The sequence below is a fragment of the Sturnira hondurensis genome, unplaced genomic scaffold, assembly GCF_014824575.4.
Source record: "Sturnira hondurensis isolate 20B ecotype Veracruz unplaced genomic scaffold, ASM1482457v3 Scaffold0018728, whole genome shotgun sequence".
In the NCBI taxonomy this organism is placed as follows: Eukaryota; Metazoa; Chordata; class Mammalia; order Chiroptera; family Phyllostomidae; genus Sturnira; species Sturnira hondurensis.
This window is the reverse complement of record NW_028091359.1, coordinates 20,636,723-20,651,785: the sequence shown is the minus strand read 5'-3', so window position 1 is coordinate 20,651,785 and position 15,063 is coordinate 20,636,723. Positions and strand designations below refer to the sequence as shown.

Below are 15,063 nucleotides of genomic sequence, written 5' to 3'. Positions count from 1 at the left end.
AGGGGTACCAGAAGGGGGAAAGAAACAGCCACGAGTGGAAAACGTATTTGAACAAATAATAAAGGAGAACTTCCCCAGTCTGGCAAAGGAAATAGACTTCCAGGAAATCCAGGAAGCTCAGAGAGTGCCAAAGAAGTTGGACCCAAGAAGGAACACACCAAGGCACATCATAATTACATTAGCCAAGACTAAAATGAAGGAGAGAATCCTAGAAGCAGCAAGGGATAAGGGGACAGTCACCTACAAAGGAGTACCCATCAGACTGTCAGCGGATTTCTCAAAAGAGACCTTACAGGCAAGAAGGGGCTGGAAAGAAGTATTCCAAGTCATGAAATCCAAAGACCTACAGCCAAGATTGCTTTATCCAGCAAAACTTTCATTTAGAATGGAAGGACAGATAAAGTGCTTCTCAGATAAGGTCAAGTTCAAGGAGTTCATCATCAACAAGCCCTTATTATATGAAATGCTAAAGGGACTTATATAAGAAAGAGATGATGAAAAATATGAACAGTGAAAGGACAGCAAACTCACAGTTATTAACAACCACACCTAAAACAAAAGCAAACCAAGAGGACAGCTAGATCAGGAGTGGAACCATAGAAATGAAGAACACATGGAGGGTTAGAAACAGGGGGGTGGGAGGGGGAGAAGGGGGGAGAAGGCACAGAAAATAGCATAGAGGGTAGGTAGAAAATAGATAGGGGGGAGGGTGAGAATAGTGGGGGAAATATAGAACCTAAAGAAATTGAGACACGTGGTTATAAACTAAGGGGGGGGAGAATAGTGGGGGAGGGAGTGTGTGGGTGGAGGGGAATGAAGGGGGGAAGAGAACAACTGTAATGGTATAATCAATAAAATATATTTTTAAAAAAATTTATATGAAAATTGAGCCAACAATAGCCAAAGAAATACTAAATGAGAAGAAAACAAAGGATTTAACCATGTATCAATCCTATTAGAAACTACAGTAATTAATGAGTAGAGTATTGACTCAAGGACAGACAAACTGACAAATGGAACAGAGCCTAGAAACAGATTCACATATGCACACTCACCTGACCAATGGTAAAATTCATATGGCAATGCAGTGGGGAAAGGGAGGTCTTTTCAGTAAGTGGGACTGGGTCAGTTGTATATACATGCTTTGGGAAGAAAAATGTATCTTGATCTATCCCTCACCTGATACCAAAATCAATTCTAGGTTGATAGCACACCTAAATGTGAAAGATACAACAATGTATCTTTTGCCCTGGCTGGTGTAGCTCAGTGGATTGAGCTCAGACCTGTGAACCAAAGGGTCACCAGGTCCATTCCCAGTCAGGACATATGCCTGGGTTACAGGCCAGGTCCAAGTAGGGAGTACGTGAGAGGGAACCACGCATTGATGTTTCTCTCCTTCTCTTTCTCTCTCCCTTCCCTTCTCTCTAAAAATAAATAAAATCTTTAACAAAAAGAAAAATTAATTTAAAACAATGTATTTCTTATAGGAGAATATTGGCAAAGACTTAGCTAAGATTATTACGATTTTAAAAGTACAAACTTTAAAATGAAAATTTATATATTGGACTATACTAAAACTAAAATCTGTTTCTGAACATACTGTTAATTGAATGAATGTCAACCCAAAAAGTTGAAGAAGATATTTCTACATTCATCTGACAAAGCAATCATAACCTGGATATACAAAGAATTACTATAAATCAACATGAAAAAGACAGACAACACAATAAAAGGGGGGGAAAGCACTTAATGGTATAGTATATAAGAGGATATACTTATGGAGAATAGCCATTTGAAAAGATATTTGGTCTATTAGTCATCATGGAAATGAAAAGTAAAACCACAATAAGATATTACTAGCTATACACCCAATAAAAAGCTCAAATGAAAGAAGGGAAAAATACCTAATCATGGTAAGAATGTGGAGCAACTGGAATTCTTATAAAATGCTAGGAGTTAGACAAGTACCTCTTTTATGGAAATAATTAGATATTATTCTTTATGCACATATATACACATTCAAAACTATTATAAAAAGATTGTTTAGCATGATCTATAAAAATTAGACATAGGCCTGCCCTATTACCCAGTAATTCCCCTTCTATAAAGAGATTCCCAAGAATGTCGTGAAGCTGTACTGTTCTTAACAGCCGATGGAAACTGAGCATGCCCTTCCACAGTAGAATAGGTTTTAATGGTATATTCACACAACAGAACACTATACAGCAATGAAAATGAACAATCTACAAAAACATACAACAATATAGATGAACCTCACGTATAAAACAGCAAGTGAAAGAAGCAAACAAGAACGAGTATAAAACGTAAACTGTTTAAATAAAGTACAAAAATTAGCAAAGCTAACGGACACTATTAGGAGTCAGGGGAGTGAGTGCCCTTGTAGGAACAGTGTCTAGAAGAGAACATGAAAGATCTTTGCAGGGCTGGGAATGTGTTCATCTTGCTGCTGGTTACCCTTGTTTGTTTAGTTTGTAAAGAGTCTGGTCAAAATTTTCTGGCTTGGCTCTATCTCAAACACCCTTGTAAACATCTTTGTTTTCTTTTTTTTTCTTTTTTTTAATTTATTTAATTATTTTTCAAGTACAGTTTTCTGTCTATTACTCCCATCCCATCCCACCCACCATGCTCCACCCCTCCCTCCCATTTCCACCCTTCTCAGTTGTTGTCCATGTATCCTTTATATATGTTCCTCTAAATTCCTCCCCTATTTCCCCTGAAATTCCCTCCCCTCTTCCCTCTGGTCACTGTCAGCCTGTTCTCTATTTCAGTGTCTTCGGTTATATTTTGCTTGTTTGTTTGTTTTGTTGTTTAGCTTCCTGTTAAAGGTGAGATCATATGGTATTTGTCCTTCAACACCTGGCTTATTTCACTCAGCATAATGCTTTCCAGTTCCATCCATGATGTTGCAAAAGGCAGGAGCTCCTTCTTTCTTTCTGCAGCATAGAATTCCATTGTGTATATATACCATAGTTTTTTGATCCTTTCATTTACTGACGGGCACCTAGGTTGTTTCCAACTCTTGGCTATTGTAAATTGTGCTGCTATGAACATTGGGGTGCATATGTTCTTTGGGATTGGTGTTTTAGGGTTCTTAGGATACAATCCTAGCAGTGGAATTGCTGGGTCAAAAGGCAGGTAAAATTTTAGTTTTCTGAGAAAATTCCATACTGTTTTCCATTATGGTTGTACCATAAACATCTTTGTTTTCAATCCATGTCTGATTATTGTATTATCTGGAGTCCCTGTGTTATGCTTTCACCTGTTGTTCTTGCTTTTAGAACCCTACTTTCTATGTATCTGCTTCTCTGGGTTTGGGCTAAATATGGTGTTTAAAAAACTATTAAGAGAAATTATTGGAGGTCTAAGATATCATTATTCCCCTCCAAATATTATGTTTTTCCATTGCTTTTCCTTAGTACTCAGGGTTGCTAAAAATCTGGAATCATCCTAATCCAAATATAGTGCTTGAGATTTTTCCAGTCCTCCAAAGACTCCAAGCCAGGAGGTGTTCTTTACTTATGGTTTATTCTAATACCTAGAGTGCCCTTTAGGATTGCTGCCCAATGTGGAATTGGTTTACTCCTCATAAACAACTCATTTCCCAAGGCTTTCGTTTATAGACACTAACAGTGGAGCAATTATTCAGGTTCATCTCAACAAGCCATCTTGGGACTGTCATCCCTGAGGCCTCTTCAAAACTGACAAATAGGCCTGATATGGCTCCAGCTCAGTCCCTTTCCTCACGCACCTGGTATCAGGGGGTCAGTTCTCAGATTCCCAAGGATCATCAGAGCGTCCACAGCCTTACATTTTTCTCCTTTTATGCAGGCACTGAAGATCCAGGAACTAATTCCTCCCTCCCAGCTTCAACCAATAGGATGAATCACCAAATCCCATTCAGAAATAACACCTTACAATCCTTTATGTCCTGACAAATTTTCATCCTTTACAGAAGAAAAGTGGAAGCAGCAGAACTAGGCAACTTTGAGAGCAGCACAGACCAAAGGGGTAAGGTCTAGACACCTCAAACATTCTCCTCTCCCCTCCCATCTCTCTCTCTCTCTCTCTCTCTCTCTCTCTCTCTCTCTCTCCCCTTCCACCCCCACCCTCTCCTCCCTTTCTTATCTTCTCTCTTCTCCATTTTCTCTATCTCACAAAAATACATACTTTGAATATCTTCATATAATCTACCTTCTTAGTTTTTAACAGTAATATAACAATCCCTCCAATCTTTTTTTTTTCATTCTATAGTTTTCAAACTGCTGTGAAACAGTTTGACAAACAGTTTTTCAAACTCAAACAGCAGTTTGAAAACTATAGAACCAAACAGTGTTGCATGTTGTTCTCAAACTTTCAAGAAAGGCTTATGGGTAGGATAAGGAGACTCAAGGAGGTTGTGTGCCCTCCTCAAGGTCATGCAGCTAGACAGAAACTCAGGAGTACAAAAGGAAAGCTGTCCAATGCTGAGTTTAGAGCCCTTTTCCATGCCACCCCACACTCTTTCCCCTCTCCACCCAGCCACACTGAAGAGAGCATTAAAGACAACTGACAACACAGATGTTCAGAACCCACTGACTCCTGCAAGCTAGGAAGTGTTTCCCAAAGTGTACACTCAGAATCTCTAGGTGATTAAAAAAACAAACAAAAAAAAAAAAAACTTGGCTCTCAGTACTGAAGGAAGGATGTAAAGGGACAAGAACAAAGGCTTTTTGTTTTAAAGCATCCCAGGTGATTTTAATGTACACTAGAGTGAGGGAGATGCCTGACTTGAGGCCTAGACAGCAGAGGAACCAATTCTTCTGGATGTCCTCTGGCTGTGCCCAGCCCTCTTAACCTGTCTCCTACCTTCTCTCCTGCAAGACAGATGCACTTCACGTATACCAAACTAGGTTTATAGCTGTCTATTTTAAGTTGATGGTCGCTTTAGTTTGAACATATTCTATGATATAATCACGAGCATTTTTACTCACCCCTTCCACATTTATGTATTTGTCATTATTACTTCTTTTCTGTGTGTTTGTGTGTGTCTCTTAAGTCACTGTAGTGTTACACATTACCCTACTTTTGCCTTTTAACCTTTGTACTAGCTATTGTTGGGTGATTCACTGTTTTTATCATGTGTTTGCCTTCATCAGTGAAAACTTTTTTCTTTTCGTATTTTCTTATTCATATTTTTCATTTATTTCTCCTTCTTCTTAAATAAGTCCCTTTAACATTTCTTATACTGTTTTGGTAATGATAAACTCTAGATTTTTCTCATCTGGCGAGCTCTTCCTTCTATTCTAAGTGATAGCCTTGCTGGGTAGAGGGATCTTAGTTGCAGGTCCTTGCTTTTCATCATTTGGATTATTTCATACCAACCCCTCTGTCCTGTAAAGTTTCTGTTGAGAAATCAGCTGACAATTTTATGGTGGCTTCTTTGCATGTAGGTAACTGCTTTTCTCTTGCTGCAGTTAAGATGATCTCTTTGTCTTTATTTAACCTTTGGCATTTTAATTATGATGCATCTTGGTGTAGGCCTCTTTGAGTTCATCTTATTTTATATTCTCTCTGCTTCCTGGACTTATATGTCTATTTCCTTTAGCAGGTTAGAGAAGTTTTCATTCATTATTTCTTCAAACAAGTTTTTCTTTTTTATTGTATTTCTTTCTTTTTAAAAAATATTTTTATTCATTATGCCATTACCCATTTCCCCCCTTCATTCCCCTCCACCCTGCACACCCCTTCCCCCCATTCCCCCCTTTAGTTTATGTCCATGTGTCACAAGTTCTTTAGATTCTATATTTCCCATACTAATCTTGCCCTCCCCCCTGTCTATTTTCTACCTACCGTCTATGCTACTTATTCTCTGTACCTTCTCCCCCCTCTCCTCCTTCCACTCCCCTGTTGCCAACCCTCCATGTGATCTCCATTTCTATGCTTCCACTCCTGATCTAGCTGTCCTCTTAGTATGCTTTTGTTTTAGGTGTGGTTGTTAATAACTGTGAGTTTGCTGTCCTTTAACTGTTTATGTTTTTTATCTTCTTTTCCTTACTTAGATAAGTCACTTTAACATTTCATATAATAAGGGCTTGGTGATGATAAACTCCTTGAATTTGACCTTATCTGAGAAGCACTTTATCTGCCCTTCCATTCTAAATGAAAGTTTTGCTAGAAAGAGCAATCTTGGATGTAGGTCCTTGCCTTTCATGACTTGGATTACTTCTTTCCAGCCCCTTCTTGCCTGTAAGGTCTCTTTTGAGAAATCAGCTTATAGTCTGATGGGAATTCCTTTGTAGGTGACTGTCCCCTTATCTCTTGCTGCCTCTAGGATTCTCTCCTTCATTTTAGTCTTGGCTAATGTAATTATGATGTGCCTTGGCGTGTTCCTCCTTGGGTCCAAGTTCTTGGGGACTCTCTGAGCTTCCTGGACTTCTTGGAAGTCTATTTCCTTAGCCAGATTGGGGAAGTTCTCCTTTATTGTTTGTTCAAATAAGTTTTCCACTTGTTGCTGTTCCTCTTCCCCTTCTGGTACCCCTATAATTCAGATGTTAGAACATTTAAAAATGTCCTGGAGGTTCCTAAGCCTTTCTTCATTTTTTTTGAAATCTTGTTTCTTCATTCTTTTCTGTTTGGTCATTTTTTTCTTCCATCTGGTCCACTCCCTTGATTTGAGTCCCTGTTTCTTTTCCATCACTATTGGTTTCCTGTGTGTTTCCCTTCATTTCAGTTAGTTTAGCCTTCATTTGTTCCTCTAATTTGTGACTAAAATCAAGCAGTTCTATGAGCATCCTGATCACCAGCATTTTGAACTGTGCATCTGATAGGTTGGCTATCTCTTGCTCACTTAGAAGTATTGGCTCTGGGGCTTTGAGCTATTCTGTTTGCACCATAATTTTTTGGTCTGACTGTGCCTGTTACATATGAGGGGTGGGGCCTTAGGTATTCACCAGGGCAGGGCAACCCAGTCGCTAAGTTGTGATGCTGTATGCGGGGGCGGGGTCAGAGAGGGGCAAAGACATTTTTTCTGTTCTCTCTTGGATTTTGGTCCCCTCTGCTGCTTCCCACAAGCAAACTGGGTCCCCCTGGTGCTGGCTCCTGGGTGTGTGGGCCTGTGCACCTTCCAGGACCCTGTGGGTCTCTCCTCTAAACTCTCTGCGAGCCTGGGAGCTTCTCCCAGCACCTTGAGCCTAAAAGTTTTTCCAGTTGGTGCTTTTAGGCTTTAATTCCCATCGCTGGGGCCCTAGCCTGCGCGATCTGTCTCACTGCTCGCTCCTTTGCCTGGTTTGTCTGAGTATGAACCTGTGACCTCTGTCAGCCAGCTGCCTCGCGCCCCCACTGGGTCCACCCATTGCCACCCCGCACCTGGGATCTGCCAACCACCCCCTGCGTGCCTGGGTGGGTCCAACAGCTTTTTCCTGTGCAACTTCGCTCCACTAGCCACTGACTCTGCCCCTCTTACTGGTCTGGATGAATGGTTCATTGTTGTCAGACTTCCATACAGTTCAATTTTCTGTGTTTTGGTTGCATTTTTGTTACTAAAACTTTGTTGTCTTTAAACTTGGTTGTGTGAGGAGGCACAGTGTTTCCATCTGTGCCTCCCTCTTGGCCAGAAGTCTGTATTTCTTCAAATAGGTTTTTAATCCCTTGCTCTTTCTCTTTTCCTTCTAGTACCCCTATGATGTGAATGTTGATATGCTTGATATTGTCCCAGAGGTTCCTTAAACTAACCTCATTTCTTAGATTCTTTTTGTCTTTTTGCTGCTCTGATTGGATGTTTTCTGCTACCTTGTATTCCAAATCCCTGATTTGATCCTCTGCTTCATCTAATCCACTGTTGATTCCCTATAATGTGTTCTTCATTTCAGTTATTATTCCTCCTCATATGACTGGTTCTTTTTTGTTTCTATCTCCTTTTTTATATTTCCTCTCTTTGTTGAAGTTCTCACTGAAATAACCCATTCTTCCCCTCAGTTCCTTGGCCAGTTTCTTATAACCAGTGTTTTGAACTCTACATTTGGTAGATTGTCTCCATTTTGCTTTGTTCTCTTTCTGGAGTTTTGTTCCGTTGTTTCATTTGGGACATGCCTCTTTGTCTCCTCATTTGGGCTGCCTCCCTGTGTTTGTTTCTACATATTAGGTAGAGCAGCTACATTTCCCAATCTTGGCAGTATGGCCTTATGTAGTAGGTTTCCTGCCAGACTCAGTGGCACAGTCTCCCTGTCTACCTGAGTTAGTGTCCCAGGGATGTCCTTTATGTGTGTTGTGTGTATTGTTTTGTTTGAGTTGAGCTTTGATTGTTGTTGGCATGTCAGTGGGTGGGTTTGGCCCTGTGACTGGCTGTGAGAACTGGCCGTGACTACAGCATATAAGCTTTTGTGTGGGAGCTAAGCCCACAGAGCTGGACTCATTTTAATGGAACTTTGGTGCCTGCTGAGTCCACCTTTTGGATATGTCATTTATGCTGCTCACTGGGTGGTGTTCTGGTATGCTCTAAAGTTCAGGTTTTTTGGTTCTGGGGCCTATTGGTACAGGCCAAAGTCTACCACTGCCTGTGTCTTCATAGGAACTACAGAGTGACCTGTGGTTGGTAGCTGCCTATGCTGGTCTTACAGACACCTGGGGGTGATTATGCTATGAACAGAGGCCAGCTGCCACTAGTGCTTGGCTTGGGGACAAGGCATGCAGAGGCCAGCTTCTGCTTGTTTGGGGACCTTTGGGAGATTTTTAGAATAGTCCACAGCATGAGCCCAGTGCAGCTGCCTATGTGGATTATCATCTGAAAAAGGTTCAGGCCTGGCAGGCGAATTGACTGGGATGAAGTCCCAGAAAACCATCATAGTAGGTGGAGAGCAATGTTAGCCAAGTGAAAGGAGACTAACATTTGGTGTTGGCCTGTGTCTGCTGCTGGCTGGTTGAGACAAGGCCTCAAAAAAAGGAACAGTGGCACCTGATAGCATTTCTGTCTGCATCTAGGGGCTAGGTTTGGGGGAAGTTCAACAAAGGAACAATGGCACCTGATGATACTTTAGTCCCAGAGAGGGCTGTCCCTACAGCTTTCACCCTGAAGCCAAACAATTCAGCTTCTCCCCATATGACCCTGGTGTTTTCAGGCTGCTGTCCCTTTTCCTGAAGTTAAGGCAAGTGAAGCTGTGCTCAGGCTCTTTAAAGGATGCCTAGGTTTTCAGTAGCCCTTTGTGTCACCCAGGCTGAGTCCCTGCTGATTTTAAAACCCAGAAGTTGTAGAAACTTAGCTGCTGCACTGGTGCTCCAGGTTTGGGTAATCTAATGCAGGGCTGGGACCCCTTGCTCTTCAGTGTGGATCTCTGCAACCAGGATATCTCTTCCAACTCTCTAACCACCACACATGGATGTGGGATGAGCCCATTTCATCCCTCTTGCCCATCTCAACATGGCTTCTTTTTATATCCTTAAGTATATAAGTTCTGTTCAGATAGTCTTCAGATAGTTCTCAGATGTGATTGTTCCATAATTTACCTATAATTTTGATGTGGTTGCAGAAGAAGGTGAGCAGTGTTTGCCTGGCCTGCCATCTTGACCAGAAGTCCTCATGCTTATTTTTAGATTAAATTTAGATGAGCTCTGTTTTCTTAAAAACCCTGTTAGAATTTTGATTTTGGATAAGTTAAATTTTACATTTATTTGGTAGAATATGTACCTTTGCAATAGTGCATCTTCCTATCTGGAATCTTGGCATATCTATCCATTTATTAAGATTTTATGACTCTGAAGTATTTGACGACCCTGTGTGATTCTCATTAACATCTTAATGCATAGCTTTCTTTGTTGATAATGTGGGTGGAATTGTTGAACATCATATTTTAATCTTATTATTCCTGATTATTGTTTAATAACAATAATAGTGAATATTTCTTGAGTACTCACTGAAGGTTAGCTTTTTGTATTAAGCACTTTATTATTTAATTTTATTCTGTTTGACCTAGTTTTTCACATTAAGAAATGGAGTCAGCCCTGGCTGGTGTAGCTCAGTGGATTGAGCGTGGGCCTGTGAAGCAAAGGGTTGCTGGTTTGATTCCCCGTCAGAGCACATGCCTGGGTTGCAGGCCAGGTCCCCAACGGGGGACACATGAGAGGCAACCACACATTGGTGTTTCTCTCCCACTCATTCTCCTTCCCTTCCCCTCTATCTAAAAAAATAAATAAATATTTTTAAAAAAGAAATGGAGTCAAAGAACTTGCAACTTGCCTACATTTTTACAGCTAGAAAGTGTCAGAGCCTAGACTTCTTTTCAAGTGTTCTGAACTTTCTTTTTATTTCTAACCGCATTTCAGCTGATTGTTTTAGGTTTCCCAGATAGATCATCCTATCAGCAAATGATGATAACTTTTCCATTTCATTTTCAATATTTTTACTTTTTTCCCTTTTCTAGTTGTATAACATCAATTTATTATACTTTATACATCTGTTTTAAATACCATGTAAGTGTGTACAATATCATAATATAACATACTAATCTGTAAGCACTTCTAAGAGAATTACAAGATGATATTATTTAAAATAATACAGTTGACATTATTACTATTATAGTGAGTATGTCAGATTAGATATGGTTGGAATTACTAAATTACATAAAGATTTTCCATGTTCTGTTTCTATGTTTATTGTCACATTGTTTCTTATTCAAAAAAATGTAAAATCTAGCTTAAGATATTTTAATGCTCAAAAACAAACTCTCTGCGAGAGTTTCATTATTTGAATGTTCTTATTTGATTGAGGGCATATAGTAAATGTCTGCTGGTGCTGATATTGCAGAAAGGTGGGGAAATGCATGGAGGCAACCAGAGTCGGGTCTCAGACTTCATACTCCTGGGGCTCTCCGAGAATCCTGAAGACCAGCAGCTCCTGTTCTGGATGTTCCTGTTCATGTACCTGGTCACAGTAGTGGGAAATTTGCTCATCATCCTTGCAATAGGTACTGACTCACGTCTGCACACTCCCATGTATTTCTTCCTGGCCAGTCTCTCATTCACCGACCTCTTCTTTGTCACCAACACAGTCCCCAACACACTGGTGAATCTTCAGTCCCAGAACAAAGCCATTTCCTATGCAGGATGTCTAGCACAGCTCTACTTCCTGGTCTCTTTGGTAGCCCTGGAAAACCTCATTCTGGCCACAATGGCATATGACCGCTATGTGGCCATCTGCCGCCCCCTTCACTACACCACAGTCATGAGCCGTGGGCTCTGTAGTTTGTTCCTCACCTTATGTTGGGTGTTCTCTGTCCTCTATGGCCTCATCCACACCCTCCTCATGACTACAGTGAACTTCTGTGGGTCCCGGAAGATCCACTACATCTTCTGTGAGATGTATGTACTGCTTAGGATTGCATGTTCCAATACTCAAGTCAATCACATGGTATTGATTGCCACAGGATCCCTCATATTCCTTACACCCTTTGGCTTCATGATTATGTCCTATGTCCAGATTGTCAGTGCCATCCTCCGAATACCATCAGCCTCTAGCAAGTACAAAGCCTTCTCCACTTGTGCCTCCCATCTGGCTGTGGTCACCCTTTTCTATGGGACACTTTGTATGGTATATCTGAAGCCCCTCAACACCTACTCCATGAAGGACTCAGTGGCCACAGTGATGTATGCTGTGGTCACTCCCATGATGAACCCCTTCATCTACAGCTTGAGAAACAAGGACATGCATGGGGCTCTAGGAAGACTATTCCTAAGAAAAGCCTTCCAGAGGTTCACATGAGGGTAATTTTGACCATGACATTAAACCAAAGACTAAGAATTTCCTCCACCACACGTACAAAGCATTATCCTATGGAGGATACAGGAGTGATTAGGACAGAGCTCCACCTTAGAATAAGTTCAATATCTGTGATGAAGAAAATACTTATAAATGTAACCCAATGCCCCTAAGATATCATCAACCCTGGCAATAAATAAGGTCACATAACACTAATGTTAGAAATTTGCAGGATTGAAGCCTTCAACTGGCCTGACACAGGACTATGGTCCCAGTCTTACTTACATGTATCTAGTTATGTCCTACCAGATCTCTCATGTTCCTTAGCCACACACACCTCCAATATTTTTCTGAGTTCTGAACTATTCTAAGGGGACAGTTGCCAGCAATCCATTTATGAAAGACATCTTGCACTACTCCCACTGCAGAATTGCTGAGTGAAATTTCCCCTTTCCTAATGCTCTGTTGGACCCTACTCCCACTGCTTCAATTCTGATCCCTAGTCCCTCTGGACACAGCCCTGATGTTCAGGCAGAAAAGCAAGAGATTTCTCTTCTTTGCTCTGGGAAGATTTTTGTCCTTTGGTCTTCAAAATAATATTATCTCTCTTGCCTTTTTCCTGCATTCCTTTTCTCTGATTGAAGTCAGACTTTATCTTTGTGAAGTCTATTCTTTCCTTTACTTCTGTGGCTCCTCTTCTCCATCTCTTCTTCATTTCTTCAAAAAATAACTTTCAAGCATATCAACTCATGCTTATGAACAGGCATGGTAGTGGAGGCAATAATAGGATGGGAGAAGGTAACTGTGAAAACCAATCTCTACTTAGGTTCTATGATTCTGACACCAATTCTGATGTGTGTGTTTTTCTTCACACCACCAAACAATTCTCTGACATCAACTGGATGGCCTACAATTCAACTCAATTCTAATATTATCTACCTAGAGGTAATATCAGATCCCATAGATTAAGGGCTCAGTCCTTCAAGACTTCACTTCAGACACAGATCACAAGTCCAGCTTGTCCTCTATGCTTCTGAAAGACTAGTTATGGATCAAAGTTTCCAACAATTCCCTCCATGGGTTCAATTAATTTGCTAGAATGACTTACAAAACTTAGAGAAACATTTTACTTAGTAAATTATCAGTTTGCTATAAAAAAGATATAACTCAGGGCCAGCCAGATGGAAAAGATGCATAGAGAGAGGTGTATAGGAAAGGAGCTTCCATGCCGTCCCTGGGCATGCCACTATCTCCAAGTCTCCATGTGTCACCAACCCAGGAACTCTCTGATCCCTGGGCTTTGGGGTTTTTATACAGACTTCATTATATAGGAATAGTTATTAAATCATTGGCCATTAGTGATTAATTCAGCATCCAGCTCCTCACCCCTCTCCAAAATTTCATTGGTTGGCTGGTTCCCCTGGAAATAAGCCCCAACCTTACGTGCTTTCCAAAGATCGCCTCATTAACATAAACTCAGGTCTGGTTAAAAGGGGTTTGTAATGAATATCAGGACATCATTACAGAAAACAAAGTGCCTGCTGGGCCAAGATAGAGATGTAATTGGAAATACTATGCCTCCTCATGCAACCAAAATTAAAGACAACAAAGATTTAGAAACAAAACACAACCAAAACAGACATAAAATGAACTGTACAGAAGTTTGACAACCATTCATCCAGACCAGTAAGAGGGGCAGAGTAGGCGACTGGCAGAAAGATGTCGTGGCAGGAAAAACAGTGGCTGGCAGACCCAGGTGAGGGGAGAAAATGAGCTGACCCAGTGAGACATGGCAGGCTGCTGGCTGACCGAGGTCATACATTCACACGCAGATAAACTAGGCAAATATGGGCAGTGAGACAGACCGCACAGCCCAGGGCCCCAGCGATGGAAAACAAAGCCTAAGAGCACCGATTGAAAACACCTGTGGGGGCAGCAGAAGTGACAGGAGAGACTCCCAGTTTCACAGGAGACTTCATTGGAGAGGCCCACAGGGTCCTAGAACGTACACAAGCTCACCCACCCAGGGAAACAGAACCAGAAAAGCACAATTTGCTTGTGGGAAGTGACAGAAGGGACTGAAATATGAGAGAGCAGAGTAAGCGCTATTGTTCCCTCTCTGACCCCACCCCCACATACAGTGTCACAACCCAGCCATTGGGTTGACCTGCCCTGGTGAACATCTAAGGCTCCGCCCCTCATATGTAACAGGTGCAACCAGACAAAAAAAATTATGGCCCAAGGAGAAGAACAAATCAAAGCCACAGAGCCAATATTTTTAAGCAACCAAGAGATATCAGTTGCACAGTTCAAAACACTGGTGATCAGGATACTCACAGAACTGGTTGATGTTGTTTGCGAATTAGATGAAAAAATGAAGGCTATGCTAAGCGAAATGAAGCAAAATGCACAGGGAACCAATAGTGATGGGAAGGAAACTGGGATTCAGATCAAGGGAGTGGACCAGATGGAAGAAAGAAACAACCAAACAGGAAAGAATGAAGAAACAAGATTTCAAAAAAATGAGGAGAGGCTTAGGAACCTCCAGGGCATCTTTAAATGTTCCAACATCCAAGTTATAGGGGTACCAGAAGGGGAAGAGGAACAGCAACAAGTGGAAAACTTATTTGAACAAACAATAAAGGAGAACTTCCCCAATCTGGCTAAGGAAATAGACTTCCAAGAAGTCCAGGAAGCTCAGAGAGTCCCAAAGAACTTGGACCCAAGGAGGAACACACCAAGGCACATCATAATTACATTACCCAAGATTAAAATGAAGGAGAGACTCCTAGAAGCAGCAAGAGATAATGGGACAGCCACCTACAAAGGAGTTCCCATCAGACTGTAAACTGATTTCTCAAAAGACACTTTGCAGGCAAGAAGGGGCTGGAAAGAAGTAATCCAAGTCATGAAAGGCAAGGACTTACATCCAAGATTGCTCTATCCAGCAAAGCTTTCTTTTAGAACGGAAGGGCAGATAAAGTGCTTCTCAGATAAGGTCGAGTTCAAGAAATTCATTCTCACCAAGGCTTTATTATATGAAATGTTAAAGGGACTTATCTAAGTAAGTAAAAGAAGATAATAAATATAAACAGTGAAAGGACAGCAAACTCACAGTTATTAACAATCACACCTAAAACAAAAGCAAACCAAGCAGACAGTTGGAACACAAGCAGAGCCACAGAAATGGAGATCACATGGAGGGTTAGTAACAGGGGAGTGGGAGGAAGGGAAGGGGGAGAAGGTACAGAGAATAAGTAGCATAGAAGATGGGGAGAAAATAGACAGGGGGAGGGCAAGAGTAGTGTGGGAAATGT

General features: G+C 41.2%; 1 protein-coding gene across 1 annotated transcript; it reads left to right on the top strand.

Moving 5' to 3' along the window:
* Positions 1-10,774: 10,774 nt before the first annotated feature.
* LOC119003660 (olfactory receptor 1D2-like) lies at positions 10,775-11,749 on the top strand. Its single transcript, XM_037070161.1, has one exon. The coding sequence runs from the start codon at positions 10,808-10,810 to the stop codon at positions 11,747-11,749; it is 942 nt and encodes a 313-aa protein (XP_036926056.1). The 5' UTR covers positions 10,775-10,807.
* The last annotated feature ends 3,314 nt before the right edge of the window (positions 11,750-15,063 follow it).